The following is a 14,504-nucleotide window of genomic DNA, read 5'->3' as shown; positions in this document are numbered from 1 at the left end:
GATTATTCCTGAGCTATATCGAGAATTTTTGACTTCGACGTGTAGCAATTACATTTTATTTTTATTTTTATTTTATTATCTTTTAATTGATTTTATTATCTTTTTTTTTTATTAAATGCGGTCTGTTTCATAATCCCAGCGTTCCACTTCCCAGTATTTCATATCGCCTGTGTGGCCAGATTTTCGCATTTCTATCAGCTGTTCGCGCTACCGCCATTTGAATTTAATGAAATGGTAAATACAAAAATTTGATTTATTTAATTCCATTCCCTTAACCATTTTTCCTAAAGCGGCGCAGTCTGGCTCCTAGCCAACGTGGACCACTGCGTCCCGAGTCGCGCCACTCCTTCACGCCGCCACTGCTAAAAAAGAACAAGCGATCCTGCCAGCAGGAACTGGAGCGAGAGCAAGAACTAGATAGGAGACGACTGGGCGCCCTTCGAGATGCCAGCAACACATCAGAGCTCCCACTGCCTATTCGCTTCACTGCGAACAGCGAGTATGAGCTGGCCATTGCCAAGGTCCTGGCACGGAAGTTCAAGGTGCCAATGGACAATTATGTACCCGATTACGGTGGTAAACGGGTCCTGGGCGTGCGGCGCTGCATTTCCCGGCGACCCCTACACGATCCGATGGCCTGCAACGCCCTGGTACTTTTCCATCCACCCGCCTACACAGAGCACGAGCGCATGGGCATGGATCCGACCAAGGTTCTGGTGCACGTCGTCGTCGATCCGCTGCTGAGCAACATATTGCGGCCGCACCAGCGCGAGGGAGTGCGTTTCATGTACGAGTGTGTGGAGGGAAAGCGGGGCAACTTTAATGGATGCATCATGGCCGACGAAATGGGTCTCGGAAAGACGCTGCAGTGCGTAACACTGGTCTGGACACTTCTAAGGCAGGGTCCCGAGTGCAAGCCGACGATCAACAAAGCTATTGTAGTGTCTCCATCGTCGCTGGTCAAGAACTGGGAGAAGGAGTTCACCAAGTGGCTTCAGGGTCGACTCCTTTGCCTGCCCATGGAGGGCGGGACCAAGGAGAACACCATCCGAGCACTCGAGCAGTTCTCCATGACTTCTGCCCGTCTGGGGACACCTGTTCTGCTCATCAGCTACGAGACATTTCGCATCTATGCGGAGATCCTGTGCCAGTACCAGGTGGGAATGGTGATATGCGACGAGGGCCATCGTCTCAAGAACAGCGACAATCTCACGTATCAGGCTCTCATGGGTCTGAAGACAAAGCGACGAGTATTGCTTTCCGGCACTCCCATCCAGAACGATCTTACTGAGTATTACAGCCTGGTGAACTTTGTAAATCCGGAGATGCTGGGCACGGCGGCCGTGTTCAAGCGCAACTTCGAGAGCGCTATTTTGCGGGGCCAGAATACCGACTCCACGGAAGCGGAGCGACAACGGGCCATAGAGAAGACACAGGAGCTGATAGGTCTGGTCGATCAGTGCATCATTCGTCGCACCAATCAGATTCTAACCAAATATCTGCCGGTTAAGTTTGAAATGGTTATCTGTGCGAAACTGACGGCGATTCAGCTCGAGCTCTACACGAATTTCTTGAAGTCTGATCAAGTTCGACGTAGTTTGGCGGGTAAGTCATTACGCCATATTACCACAATATTTCTACCATGTACAATTCCTTTCAAGATTGCAATGAAAAGGCTTCGCTTACGGCGCTGGCGGACATTACAACGCTTAAGAAGATTTGCAGTCATCCGGATCTTATATATGAGAAGCTCACTGCGCGGGAAAAGGGATTCGAAAACTCCCAGAATGTACTGCCTAGTAATTACAAGCCAAAGTACGTTGTCTGTTGCGCGTATAGCAATGGCTATTAATGATTCTTTTGTGTTTCAGGGATCTCAATCCAGAGCTAAGCGGCAAGTTCATGCTCCTAGATTTCATGCTGGCAGCAATACGAGCAGAGGGCAACGACAAGGTGGTTCTCATTTCCAATTACACACAGACCCTGGACTTGTTCGAGCAGCTCGCGAGGAAGCGAAAGTACGGATTTGTCCGGCTCGATGGCACCATGTCAATCAAGAAGCGATCGAAGGTTGTTGACCGATTCAATGACCCGGAGTCGGACAGCTTCCTTTTCATGCTGAGCAGCAAGGCCGGCGGCTGCGGCTTGAACTTGATTGGAGCCAACCGCCTATTCATGTTCGACCCGGATTGGAATCCGGCCAACGATGAGCAGGCAATGGCCAGAGTGTGGCGTGACGGGCAAAAAAAGCCCTGTTACATATATCGCCTTGTTGCCGTGAGTATCTGAATTGCTTCTGCATTGAACTTTTTTGTTCAACTCGAGAAATCTCTTTCAGAGTGGTTCCATCGAGGAGAAGATCCTGCAGCGGCAGACGCACAAAAAATCCCTGTCGAGCACCATCATTGACAACAACGAGTCGGCCGAGAAGCATTTCACCCGCGACGATCTGAAGGACTTGTTTACATTCGATGCGGACATTCTGTCCGACACACACGACAAGTGAGATCTGGCTTTGGTTACCCTTTTGATCATTAGTGTAACATATTCTTTAAAGGCTCAAGTGCAAGCGCTGCGTCCAAAATGTCCAAATAAAGCCACCGCCCGAGGACACGGACTGCACCTCGCATTTGTCGCAATGGTACCATTGCTCCAACAACAGAGGCCTGCCAGACAATATTCTCGCCCAGGCCTGGATGGATTGCAAGTGCGTGTCCTTTGTCTTCCACCACCGATCGCAGGCTAAGGAAATTGTGCCGAGTGCTGAGGAGGAAGCAACAGATCAGCCAGAGGAAAAACCAGAACGCCGCAAACGGTCATCCACGCCCCCCAGTGATGACAGTGCCGATGAGGATTTCCGTGGATTCTAGCAATTGTTTGCAGTTTATTGTTTCTCGAATTTCCTTTTTCTTCGCACTTAAGTCTAGACTTAAGATAACTTTTCTGGCTTCCTTTGCAATCTTAACAAGTTATTCGTTTAACACTTCAAAAATGGAAACAGCACAAAATGTTAACGTGCTAGGGGTGAAGGCTTCTATGAACTAATCTGGCAATGTAGGAATCAGTCCAGAAAATAGTTTACTTTTTGTGAAATACTGATCAATTTCCATACTCTCAACAGGCCGCCAATTGGCAAAGTAGTAGGTTAACACAGCTTAGGACAAATACAAACAAACATCGAAATTCGGATTCTAGTGTGTGTTCACTTGCTTAAGCGCAAAGTTACTTAAGTTGGTTACTTAAAATCAACAGCCATCTCCGCTAGCACGTTATTCTCTGCACATAAAAAGCAATTTGGCGTATAGCAACGTCCGGATTAAAACCCTGTCAGATACAGATTAATATTATGCGTGTGTATATATATATATAAGTATTAAATCATTCGCAGTGTTAACACAGTCAATTGAACACTTGATGTATTCGGGTCTATACATCAATGATTTTATGCTCCAGCTCCACCCAGACGTTGCTCTTCTCCGGCGCCTTGAGGAGCGGCTGCTGCTGTAGCTCGGCCAAAAACCCACCGATTGCCTGATAGTATCTAAAGAGCAAGCACACCCATGGATAAATAGGAAAGTGAAGATTAATTGCCGGCCATACCCGTCCACTATCCAAGTGTCGTTGTGCGATCCGCCGGGGAACTCGAGCAGGCGCTTTATCTCGCTGCCGCATTTGGTATACAAGGCACGCATCATGCGCGGTGGCACTAAGTTGTCCGCAAGGCCCGAAATAAACAAAAAGGGAACCGAACACTTGCCTATCTTGCTCATGGAGTGATACTGCATGTGGATCAACAAACAATAATGTGGTAATTCGATAAAGTTAACAGAGGCCTTAACCGGCGACTACCCACCTTATTCTTAAATAATAGATTTGGTATATACTTCACAGCGGGATGCACCAGCTCCACGGCCATTTCCGGTATGCTGCTAAAAGTGTTCTCCACAATAGCGCACATTAGCTTCTGTCCATATACGGTATCGGCTGCAACGTCGACCACCACAGCTCCGCCCAGGGAGCGTCCGAAGAGTATCAGTTGCGAGTGGTCCAAGTCGTGGCGGGTGTGCAGGTAGTCAATGGCCGCCCTGGCGTCGGTGACCAGACCCCGCTCGGTGGGTACACCAGTAGATAGGCCATATCCGCGGTATTCCACCATCAGAACATTGCAGTGCAGATGGTGGTAGATGCCCCACACCTGAGAAGCGTGTCAGAGAACTGTAAAATATTGTTGTTATCAGTATTGGCGCTCCCCTTACGTTCTGCATGCGGTGTCCCATGTTGCCAGCGTTGCCGTGGAAGTAGAGCAGCGTGGGCGCCGACTTGGAGCGCTCCTCCGGCTGGGTAACCCAAAAGGCGTGCAGAGTGACATCGTCGGGTGTCTTGATGCTGACCGTAATGTGCGGCAGGTTGTGCATTGTCGGAATGGGTATGTAAATGCGGGAGTTGGCTGGCAAGTCCGGATGGTAGAGAAGCAGGTCCTGGGCATAGTAGAATATCACTGCAAGGGCAGGCTCTTAGTGACGAATGGCTGGTCAGGAGCAGAATACGTACGCAGGATGATTCCTGCGAAGAGTGCCAACGTCATGTAACCGCCGTAGAAATAGTAGAAAATGAAGCACAACAGGAAGGCAGCGAGTACTCCCACGCCCACGCCGCGGGACTTGGGCAGAGCGATGCCCACTTCTTTCATGTTCGCCTGTGGTCCAGCTGCGCTACATGTCCAACGTTCCAATTTAATTAAATTGCATCAATTCCAGCAACACAAACGATTTGTAATTGTACACCGCCCACAGCTGATTTCCAAGACACCTGTGCAGTGCGAAAAGTTATCGATAACGCAGTACAGTATCTACTAACAATCAGCGACACCGATAGGGATGAGATCTTGGGACTATACATGAACTACCTTAAAAATATTATCGTTATTATTTAACGATTATTATTCAACGATGACTTATTTAAATCAAAAAATTACATCAGTCAAGAAATTACATAGCTTATTTCTGTGTGATATATTTTAGATAACTTTAAATGCTAAATTTATTATTTATATGCCTGTGGAAAGGAAAATATAATGTGAATATAAATTCTATTTTAGATTCTATTTATTCTATTTTATATGTTTATGTTGTACATGTTTTATATTATTATGCAAGTGATATATTCCGCATCATCACTGTCGCGCGGTGTGCCATCTCTACTGCAGCACGCACGGTCCCACTAATTCAAGATGGTGGAAAGATTTCTGCTGCGTCGCATGAGTAAAACGTGAAAAACGATCATTTTGTTTCGAAAAAGTGCATTTCAAAACAAGTGGGCAGTGGGAAAAACATAAACATTCACCAGCGACCGCATGCAAGTGAGCTCCCTGTATTTAATGAGCGCTACAAGGCAACTGTGTGTGCTACCACGACAATATAATGAGCCAGGTGAGTAGGCCTTGAAAAAGCTGTGGATGTCAAACATCGGTGTGTGTGGAAAAATCGGAAAAACTATGAATTTCTTCTATCATTGGAAACCAGACAAGTCAAAACAGTTTGATCCAGGCTGTCGTGTGAGTAAATACGTAAATCAAATGCTACACACTAGGCAAACGCTAAGTTTTGTGGGCGTGGCTGCTCAGCACCGAAGTCTGTAGAAGTCCCCTCGTCGCGAGACACCTACACTTTGATGACTGGCTGTGCGGCTGCTGGCGGAGCATTTGGATAAAAGGATGGATTTCTCCACTATCCCGAGTGTGTTCAATCCTTCCGACAGTGCCTGACAGTTCCCAAGTCTTCAACGTGGCAGCCAATGTGGATTTTGTGGAAATCCATTGGGTACCCATTTTCGCAAATTCTACTCAAATTCAAGAATTTCTGTTTGTTTTCATTAATAGCGGTTGTTAAAATCCTTCAATTTCCATGGATTTCCTTCCTTTTTCGATCAAATTGAAAATTTTCACCGATTACGTAATCAGAAATGGCTAGGTGCAAAGTTTCCTCTCTTGTACTTCTGACCAAATTCCAGGGATTTTCGAGCCCGCCAAAAGGCTCCAAGCAATAATTTTCCTTAATTCCTCCTCTTTTCGACAGTTACGATGATTAAAAATAATTTTTCCCGATTTGCCATTCCTATTTCCACAGTTTTGTGCTTTTTTCAGGGACAGATTCCGCCTAGAACCTCGAATTCCCGCTTGTTTCTAAGGATATCCGGGTTTCAATCACCAGGAAGAATTGTCGTATGATTACCGCGTTCTGTTCAAAGAAGTCATGTGATACTGTCGTGTGCTTCCTGGAAAACCAAAACGAAATACATTTTGTTTTACCCTTTTGGCCAAAAACTGCCATAAACTAATTTCTGGAGAGGATTAGTCCTGTGTAAGCCATAAGAGTGCGTTTTTATGAAAGTTTCTTCACGCCGTTTTGTTTTATAATCTGTTCAGCACGGCCCAAGAGCCAAGTTTTCGAAGTTATCCGTGGTTTTTTCAGGATTTTGTGAAATCTAAAGTGCTACCTCATTCTGGACAGGATTGAGCCATGTTCTTGTTTTAAAATGTCACTTTAAGTCGTTCCCTATAGTCCAGTGATTGTGTAACCCATTCCTTTCATCTAAGGAACTGAATAAGTGGAATACTAAACATGTTATGCCAATTTCGATGCACTCTGACCTAATACTCACAATTTCTGGCCAGGATTGGCTGGTCCAGAGCCGGTGTGTTACTTCAACCTTTTCGTATCCGACTGCTTATCCTTAACCAAGATTGATTGATCTTCAACCTAGATTGATTTTGAAATTATTTTCATCTGACCAGGCACTCAATGAATCGGCGAATAGTATTGGCTCAGACGAACAAGATGACACTCGGGAAGAGGCCAATGGCACCGACCACAGTGGCAGTGGAAGCGGTAGTGGCTCCTCCGGCTCAGACTCAGATTCAGACAGCTCCTCGGGCAACTCTAGCGATGGACGTAGTTCCCCAGAACCCGAGGACAAATCGTTATCGGTGGCAGGGTTTCCACCGACAGCCGCTGCTGCCCAGGCGGACAGCAAGACGAACGGGTTCACTGATGACCAGGAGGACAGCTCCAGCGACGGGTCCAGTGGCAGTGATTCCGATTCAGACGCCGAGGGCCTATCAGATCAAAGGAACCAGAGCATCAACAATGCCAACACAAGCAGCAGTTTGCCTAAGCCGGAGCAGAATGAGGAGGAGGACAATGAGACTGAGGCTGGTCAGCAGCAGCCAGCCAGCGATGCCTCTGCCGATGAATCCAGTGATAGTTCTGCCAATGTCTCACCCACATCCTCCAGCAGCAGTAGTGTAAGTTTGGGCCGACGATTTCTTCTTAAAAAGTTCCTAACCATTCCCCACGCAGGAGGAGGAAGAGGAGGACTATAGACCCAAGCGGACGCGCCAGGCGCGCAAGCCACCGACTGCTGCTGAGAAGTCCAAAAAAGCTCCAGCACCCAAGAACAAGAAGAAAACGTGAGATTCCCAACATCTTCTTTCCAAATTATTTTCTGCAAAGCATTCGTTTCATTTTGCCAGCTGGGACTCGGACGAAAGCGATGAAAGCGAGGACAGTGATGACGAGGTGTCCACCGCCCAAAAGCGCAAACCGGCAACAACTACCTCTCGCAGCAAACTCACACAGCAACAGCAGCGGCGAAGGGTGAAGCCCTTTAGTTCCGAGGACAGTGATGATGACGACGCTAGCAAACGGTAAAGATCCCAGTCCTTTGCTTTTTGCCTTTCCCTGACCCATGTCCATATTTTCTAAAAAGCTGCGCTACTCGTCGCAAGGGTGCTGCCGTTAGCTACAAGGAGGCCTCGGAGGACGAAGCCACCGACTCCGAGGATCTGCTGGAGTTTGAGTACGATGAAAGCCAGGTAGCCACCACTGCCGCTGCGGCCGAGGAGGAAGAAAAGTGCGAAACCATAGAGCGTATCCTGGCGCAGCGTGCTGGGAAGAGGGGATGCACGGGCAATCAGACAACGATCTATGCAATTGAGGAAAACGGCTTCGATCCACATGCTGGATTTGATGAAAAGCAAAGTTCAGACGCGGAGACCGAGTCCCAGTTCCTGATAAAGTGGAAGGGCTGGTCGTACATCCACAACACCTGGGAATCTGAAGCTACCCTGCGTGATATGAAGGCCAAGGGCATGAAGAAGCTGGATAACTTCATCAAAAAGGAGCAGGAACAGGCCTGCTGGCGCCGATACGCTGGCCCCGAGGACATCGACTACTTCGAGTGTCAGCTGGAACTGCAGCACGAGCTGCTAAAGTCGTACAACAACGTGGACCGCATCATTGCCAAGGGCTCTAAGCCAGACGACGGCACCGAGGAGTATCTGTGTAAATGGCAGTCGCTCCCGTACGCCGAGTCCACATGGGAGGATGCCGCCCTGGTGCTTCGCAAGTGGCAACGCTGCGCAGAGCAATTCAACGACCGCGAGTCCTCCAAATGCACTCCCTCCCGCCACTGCAGAGTGATCAAGTATCGCCCCAAGTTCTCTCGAATAAAGAATCAGCCGGAATTTCTGTCGGCGGGCCTAACTCTTAGGGATTACCAAATGGACGGCCTGAACTGGCTGCTGCACTCATGGTGCAAGGAGAACTCGGTGATCCTGGCCGACGAGATGGGCCTCGGCAAGACCATCCAAACTATTTGCTTCCTGTACTCGCTGTTCAAGATCCATCACCTGTACGGCCCGTTCCTGTGCGTGGTGCCACTTAGCACAATGACGGCCTGGCAGCGGGAGTTCGACGTGTGGGCGCCGGACATGAATGTAGTCACGTACCTCGGAGACATTAAATCCCGCGAGCTCATTCAACAGTACGAATGGCAGTTTGAGGGCTCCAAGCGGCTTAAATTTAATTGCATTCTCACAACGTACGAAATTGTGCTCAAGGATAAGCAATTTCTGGGCACGCTTCAGTGGGCTGCGCTCCTGGTGGACGAGGCGCATCGTCTTAAGAACGACGACTCACTGCTCTACAAGTCGCTGAAGGAGTTCGACACTAACCATCGACTGCTCATAACAGGTACCCCGCTGCAGAACTCGCTGAAGGAGCTCTGGGCTTTGCTGCACTTCATCATGCCGGATAAGTTTGACACGTGGGAGAATTTTGAGGTGCAGCATGGCAATGCGGAGGACAAGGGATACACTCGGTTGCATCAGCAGCTGGAGCCGTATATTCTTCGGAGAGTGAAGAAGGATGTGGAGAAATCGCTGCCGGCTAAAGTGGAGCAGATCCTGCGAGTCGAGATGACTTCGCTGCAGAAACAGTACTACAAGTGGATCCTCACTAAAAACTTTGACGCACTGCGCAAGGGAAAGCGCGGCAGTACGTCCACTTTCCTCAACATAGTCATCGAGCTGAAGAAGTGCTGCAACCACGCGGCTCTCATCCGACCCTCCGAGTTTGAGCTTATGGGTCTGCAGCAGGATGAGGCATTGCAAACTCTTCTTAAGGGATCCGGAAAGCTTGTGCTGCTCGATAAGCTACTCTGCCGACTGAAAGAGACGGGCCACCGCGTGCTGATTTTTTCCCAAATGGTGCGCATGCTGGACGTGCTGGCTGACTATCTGCAGAAGCGTCACTTCTCTTTTCAGCGCCTCGACGGCAGCATAAAGGGAGAGATGAGGCGCCAGGCTCTGGATCACTTCAATGCAGAGGGCAGCCAGGACTTTTGCTTCCTGTTGTCGACAAGGGCTGGTGGATTGGGTATTAATTTGGCCACAGCCGATACGGTGATTATCTTTGACTCCGACTGGAACCCTCAAAACGATTTACAGGCGCAGGCGAGAGCGCATCGAATCGGTCAGAAAAACCAGGTTAACATTTATCGCCTGGTCACTGCCCGGTCGGTGGAGGAACAGATCGTGGAGAGGGCCAAACAGAAAATGGTACTGGACCACCTGGTCATTCAGCGGATGGACACTACAGGACGCACTGTTCTGGATAAGAGCGGCAACGGGCACTCGTCTAACTCGAATCCGTTCAATAAGGACGATCTTTCTGCTATCTTGAAGTTTGGTGCAGAGGAGCTGTTCAAGGACGAACAGGAGCATGACGACGACTTGGTTTGTGACATTGATGATATCCTGCGCAGGGCGGAGACCCGCAACGAAGACCCGGAAATGCCAGCAGACGACTTGTTGTCCGCCTTCAAAGTGGCCAGCATAGCTGCTTTCGAAGAGGAGCCGAGCGATTCAGTTAGCAAACCGGACCAAAACGCCGCCGCCGAGGAGGATGACAGTAAGGACTGGGACGACATCATTCCGGAGGGCTTCCGTAAAGCAATCGACGATCAGGAGCGAGCCAAGGAGATGGAAGATCTCTACTTGCCACCCCGGAGGAAAACTGCCGCTAACCAAAACGAAGGGAAGCGCGGAGTCGGCAAGGGGGGCAAGGGGAAACAGCAGGCAGACGACTCCGGCGGCGATTCGGACTACGAGCTGGGCTCCGACGGCAGTGGTGACGATGGACGACCTCGCAAGCGCGGGCGGCCTACCATGAAGGAGAAGATCACCGGATTCACGGATGCGGAGTTGCGTCGCTTCATTCGCAGTTACAAAAAGTTTCCCGCTCCTCTCCACCGCATGGAGGCCATCGCATGTGATGCTGAGCTGCAGGAAAAGCCACTGGCGGAACTGAAGCGCGTCGGAGAGATGCTGCATGACCGCTGCGTTCAGTTTCTGCACGAGCACAAGGAGGAAGAGAGTAAGACTGCGGCGACGGATGAGACGCCGGGCGCCAAGCAGCGCCGCGCACGCGCCACCTTCTCCGTGAAGCTGGGTGGCGTCTCCTTTAATGCCAAAAAGCTGCTGGCCTGCGAACAGGAGCTTCAGCCGCTCAATGAGATCATGCCCAGCATGCCCGAAGAGCGCCAGCAATGGAGCTTCAATATCAAGACACGCGCCCCGGTCTTCGATGTAGAATGGGGCATCGAGGAGGACACGAAGCTACTGTGCGGCATTTACCAGTACGGCATTGGATCCTGGGAGCAGATGAAGCTAGATCCCACGCTCAAACTGACCGACAAGATTTTGCTAAACGACACGCGCAAGCCCCAGGCCAAACAGCTGCAGACGCGTGCCGAGTACCTGCTCAAGATCATCAAGAAGAACGTGGAACTGACCAAGGGAGGACAACGCCGACAACGGCGCCCCAGAGCATCGCGAGCCAACGATGCCAAGGCGGCAAGTCAGTCTGCTAGTTCGACCACCGATGGTAAGCCGCACGATGGCGAGGACGCTGGTGGCGATGCACGCACCGCCGCCGAAAGCAGTAACAGTCAAGTAGATCCATCTACCGCGTCGCCGCACAATGCTCTAGCTGCGGAACAGCACGGTGACCCTGCGAACAAAGCCAAAAAATCCAAGGCTCGCTCGAAGAAAACCAGCGCATCGGACAACAACGGCAACAAGCCGATGCACTTTACGGCGAACAATGAACCAAGGGCTTTGGAGGTACTGGGCGACCTAGATCCCAGCATATTTAACGAGTGCAAGGAAAAGATGCGGCCGGTGAAGAAGGCCTTAAAGGCGCTGGACCAGCCGGATGTCAGTCTTTCCGACCAGGATCAGCTGCAGCACACTAGGGATTGCCTGCTTCAAATTGGCAAGCAGATCGATGTTTGCCTCAATCCCTACGCCGAGACAGAGAAAAAGGAATGGCGCAGTAACCTTTGGTACTTTGTGTCCAAGTTCACTGAGCTGGATGCCAAGCGCCTCTTCAAGATTTACAAGCACGCACTAAAGCAGAAAGCGGGCGGCGATGGGGAGGCGAAGGGAAAAGACAAGGACTCTTCAGGAAGTCCGGCCAAGTCTAAACGCAACGGCGTGACTACCGAAGAAAAGGAAAAGGAGCGCGACAGGAGTGGGGGCAAAAAGAAGAAAAAGGACAAGGACAAGGAACGCAGTGGACAGTCGCGGTATCCGGAAACGGGTACACCCGGCTCGGGTCGTTACGCAGACTCTCCCCTAAAGCGTAAGCGGGATGAGAACGACGCTGATGCAAGCAGTGGACTAGCAGGTGCCCCCGGCGCAGGCATCGGCGACCACCTCAAATCCATGTCCTTCAAGCGGCTGAACATGGACCGCCACGAGGACCGTAAGAAGCACCATCGCGGTGCCGACTACTACGGTGGCAGTGGCCTACCCATGGGAAGTGGTAGCTACGAGGGCGGCAGCAATTCCCGGCGCCAGGGCCCCACCTCCCCATCCACACCCCGTAAAGGCCGGGGCGGCTACGATCCACCGCCCGCGCCATCCGGCTACACGCCGGAAATGGAGCGGTGGAATTCCCGCGAAAGGTAATGATCGAAGTGGCCTTCGTTCCTTCAAGTGGATTTCTAATATGCTTTACTTTTGCAGATATAGCCAGGATTACAAACGGGATCGCTACGATGGATATGCGCGCAGTGGAGGAGGTCCAGGCAGCTATCATCGCGAACGCGACCGTCGTCCAGACAAGCGCAGGTAGTTAATCACCCAAGCATACATCCTTCTCCTAAATTTGTTATATATTGTGCATCATTTGACTCATTTGGTGATCCTTCATTTCAGATATCCATCTGGCTTGCCACCGCATCCTTACTCAAGCCACTACCTGCCGCCCAATTACTATGGATTGCCGAATGGAGGCGTTCCAGTCCTGCCGCCACCGTCGTCCGGCTACCGCAGTGACCCACGCGGATATCCGGTCATGCCGCGAGACTATCCTGCCGACTACAGACGCAGCGACTACGAGCGGCGCACACAGACCTGAGGGGTCGGCTCTGGGGGCCGACTGTCGATTGTACATAAAACACTTAGACTTAAGCACGGCTGGCGGGCCATCGTCCTGGCCAGCCACTCGACACAGTAAAACCAACCTGCATACAGTACGTTAAGCGTAGCTCCATACACCTGTACAAGTAATACCTAGCAGCTAACTATACTTCTATAAATAACTATACATCCGATCGCACAGAAGGCCGGCATTGCATCATCCAGGGTTTAGTGGCAATACCTGCAACCTAATCTTAGACTTTCTGTGTATAAATCCGTAGCGTAGGCTTTAACTCGTCGTTCATCATTTTTATACTGGCCAACTGCACGGAATGTGCGTCTGGCTGCGAAAACCTCACGCTGTAAGGTTTATTAGGTGGCCCACGGTGCGAATCAGTCGTTCAAAAGCTTTTAAAACAACAACAAATTCTCACTATATTTAAACACTATCATATGATTGTAAACACGAAAGCAATGGGTCCCTTGAAGATTCGTATTAAGGTTATTAAAGCAAGCAGCAGACTAATCATTTGTTTAATGTCTCCATTGCATTCGAACTTTTATAAGACGTTTAAAAATAAAGGAATCAGTGAATGATCCAGAGAATTGTAATCTAGTTAAAATTAATTATATATAAATATTTAAATTACGTTGTAGTGTCTGAGAAATCTATTGTATCTATTATATATATATCAATAAATTATAAAATATGTAAATTGAACCCGACGTGTTTATCTGTACATAATTCTGAAAAGCATCCCTAATATTTAAATTGTTTACAAAATAAAATTCCGCGAATTCCTAATTTCCCCGTTCCATTTTCAAAACCAACATTACGGCGCTATCTTGACCCGACGCACATGCATCTTCAGCTCAGCTGTTTCGAACTTCGAAAACATAGGATTCCGCATTTGATTTGATTGCTGTGAAACAACTACAAAATAACCACGAAATAATGGATAGCGAGCTGAACGGATCGGAACTGGGCACCAAGGAGTTCTGGGAGTCCAGCTACAACCGGGAGATACGGAACTACAAGAGCCACGGCGACGTGGGCGAGATCTGGTTTGACGAAAGTGCCCAATGGCGAACGATCGACTGGTTGCTTAATGAGCAGAAGATCGATAAGGAGGCGAGTCGAGTGCTGGACCTGGGCTGCGGCAATGGCATGTTCCTGGTGGGCTTGGCAAATGAAGGCTTCACCGGAGACCTGACCGGCGTGGACTACTCTCCCAAAGCCGTCGAGCTGGCGCAAAACATTGCGCAGGACAACAAGCTGAGCATCACATACAAGGTGGCGGACTTGACCCAGCCGCAGGACGAGCTGGGCCACTTTGACGTGGTGCACGACAAGGGAACCTACGATGCAGTCAGCCTCTGTCCGGACAATGCCAAGGAGAAGCGTGCTCTCTACCTGGACACGGTGGAGAAGTTGCTGCGAACTGCTGATAGCCTGTTTGTAATCACGTCGTGCAATTGGACCGAGGACGAGCTGGTGGAGAGCTTTGCCGAGAAGTTTGTTAAGTACTATACCATTCCCACGCCAACCTTTAAGTTTGGCGGCAAGGTGGGCAATGTGGTAACCTCAATCGTTTTCAAAAGGAAAAAAGAATAAACAGGTACAACATGTTGTACATGTTGTAAAGTGAAAAACTTTTTTCTACGAGACTTATACAAATATACTTATTATAAAAACTTTTTTAATTACAAATTTAAAATCAATTTTTAAAATCCTACA

The 14,504-nt window shown here is 49.5% G+C and overlaps 4 protein-coding genes across 5 annotated transcripts; 3 read left to right on the top strand and 1 right to left on the bottom strand.

Annotated features, from left to right (window-relative positions):
- Nucleotides 1-90: 90 nt before the first annotated feature.
- Nucleotides 91-3,342, top strand: LOC6613185 (DNA repair and recombination protein RAD54-like; the record flags this gene model as incomplete). Its single annotated transcript, XM_032727797.1, has 6 exons — nucleotides 91-234; nucleotides 291-1,605; nucleotides 1,662-1,815; nucleotides 1,872-2,277; nucleotides 2,339-2,502; nucleotides 2,558-3,342. Coding segments are annotated over 6 exons (2,496 nt in total), but the record flags the coding sequence as incomplete, so codon positions are not given.
- LOC6613184 (protein ABHD13) lies at nucleotides 2,854-4,822 on the bottom strand. Its single transcript, XM_002037629.2, has 5 exons — nucleotides 4,552-4,822; nucleotides 4,257-4,498; nucleotides 3,854-4,195; nucleotides 3,601-3,779; nucleotides 2,854-3,541 (listed from the first exon to the last, which is right to left on the bottom strand). Exons 1-5 carry the CDS (start codon nucleotides 4,688-4,690, stop codon nucleotides 3,427-3,429), a joined length of 1,017 nt encoding a protein of 338 aa, XP_002037665.1. The 5' UTR covers nucleotides 4,691-4,822; the 3' UTR covers nucleotides 2,854-3,426.
- A 396-nt stretch (nucleotides 4,823-5,218) lies between these two features.
- Nucleotides 5,219-13,372, top strand: LOC6613183 (chromodomain-helicase-DNA-binding protein 1). Of its 2 annotated transcripts, none has more exons than XM_002037628.2 (7): nucleotides 5,219-5,429; nucleotides 6,794-7,303; nucleotides 7,359-7,468; nucleotides 7,532-7,705; nucleotides 7,768-12,309; nucleotides 12,371-12,475; nucleotides 12,563-13,372. In XM_002037628.2, the coding sequence occupies exons 1-7, from the start codon at nucleotides 5,421-5,423 to the stop codon at nucleotides 12,762-12,764; spliced, it is 5,652 nt and encodes a 1,883-aa protein (XP_002037664.2). In that variant the 5' UTR covers nucleotides 5,219-5,420; the 3' UTR covers nucleotides 12,765-13,372. The 2 variants fall into 2 exon arrangements, with proteins under 2 accessions (XP_002037664.2, XP_032571740.1); XM_032715849.1 differs by lacking the exon at nucleotides 5,219-5,429 and adding an exon at nucleotides 5,480-5,554.
- Nucleotides 13,373-13,643: 271 nt separating this feature from the next.
- On the top strand, nucleotides 13,644-14,477 carry LOC6613181 (EEF1A lysine methyltransferase 2). The gene has a single exon (XM_002037626.2). The coding sequence runs from the start codon at nucleotides 13,722-13,724 to the stop codon at nucleotides 14,379-14,381; it is 660 nt and encodes a 219-aa protein (XP_002037662.1). The 5' UTR covers nucleotides 13,644-13,721; the 3' UTR covers nucleotides 14,382-14,477.
- The last annotated feature ends 27 nt before the right edge of the window (nucleotides 14,478-14,504 follow it).

Source organism: Drosophila sechellia, chromosome 2L (assembly GCF_004382195.2).
Source record: "Drosophila sechellia strain sech25 chromosome 2L, ASM438219v1, whole genome shotgun sequence".
In the NCBI taxonomy this organism is placed as follows: Eukaryota; Metazoa; Arthropoda; class Insecta; order Diptera; family Drosophilidae; genus Drosophila; species Drosophila sechellia.
Note: the sequence above shows the minus strand (reverse complement) of the source record. Positions and strands in the feature narration are given on the sequence as shown.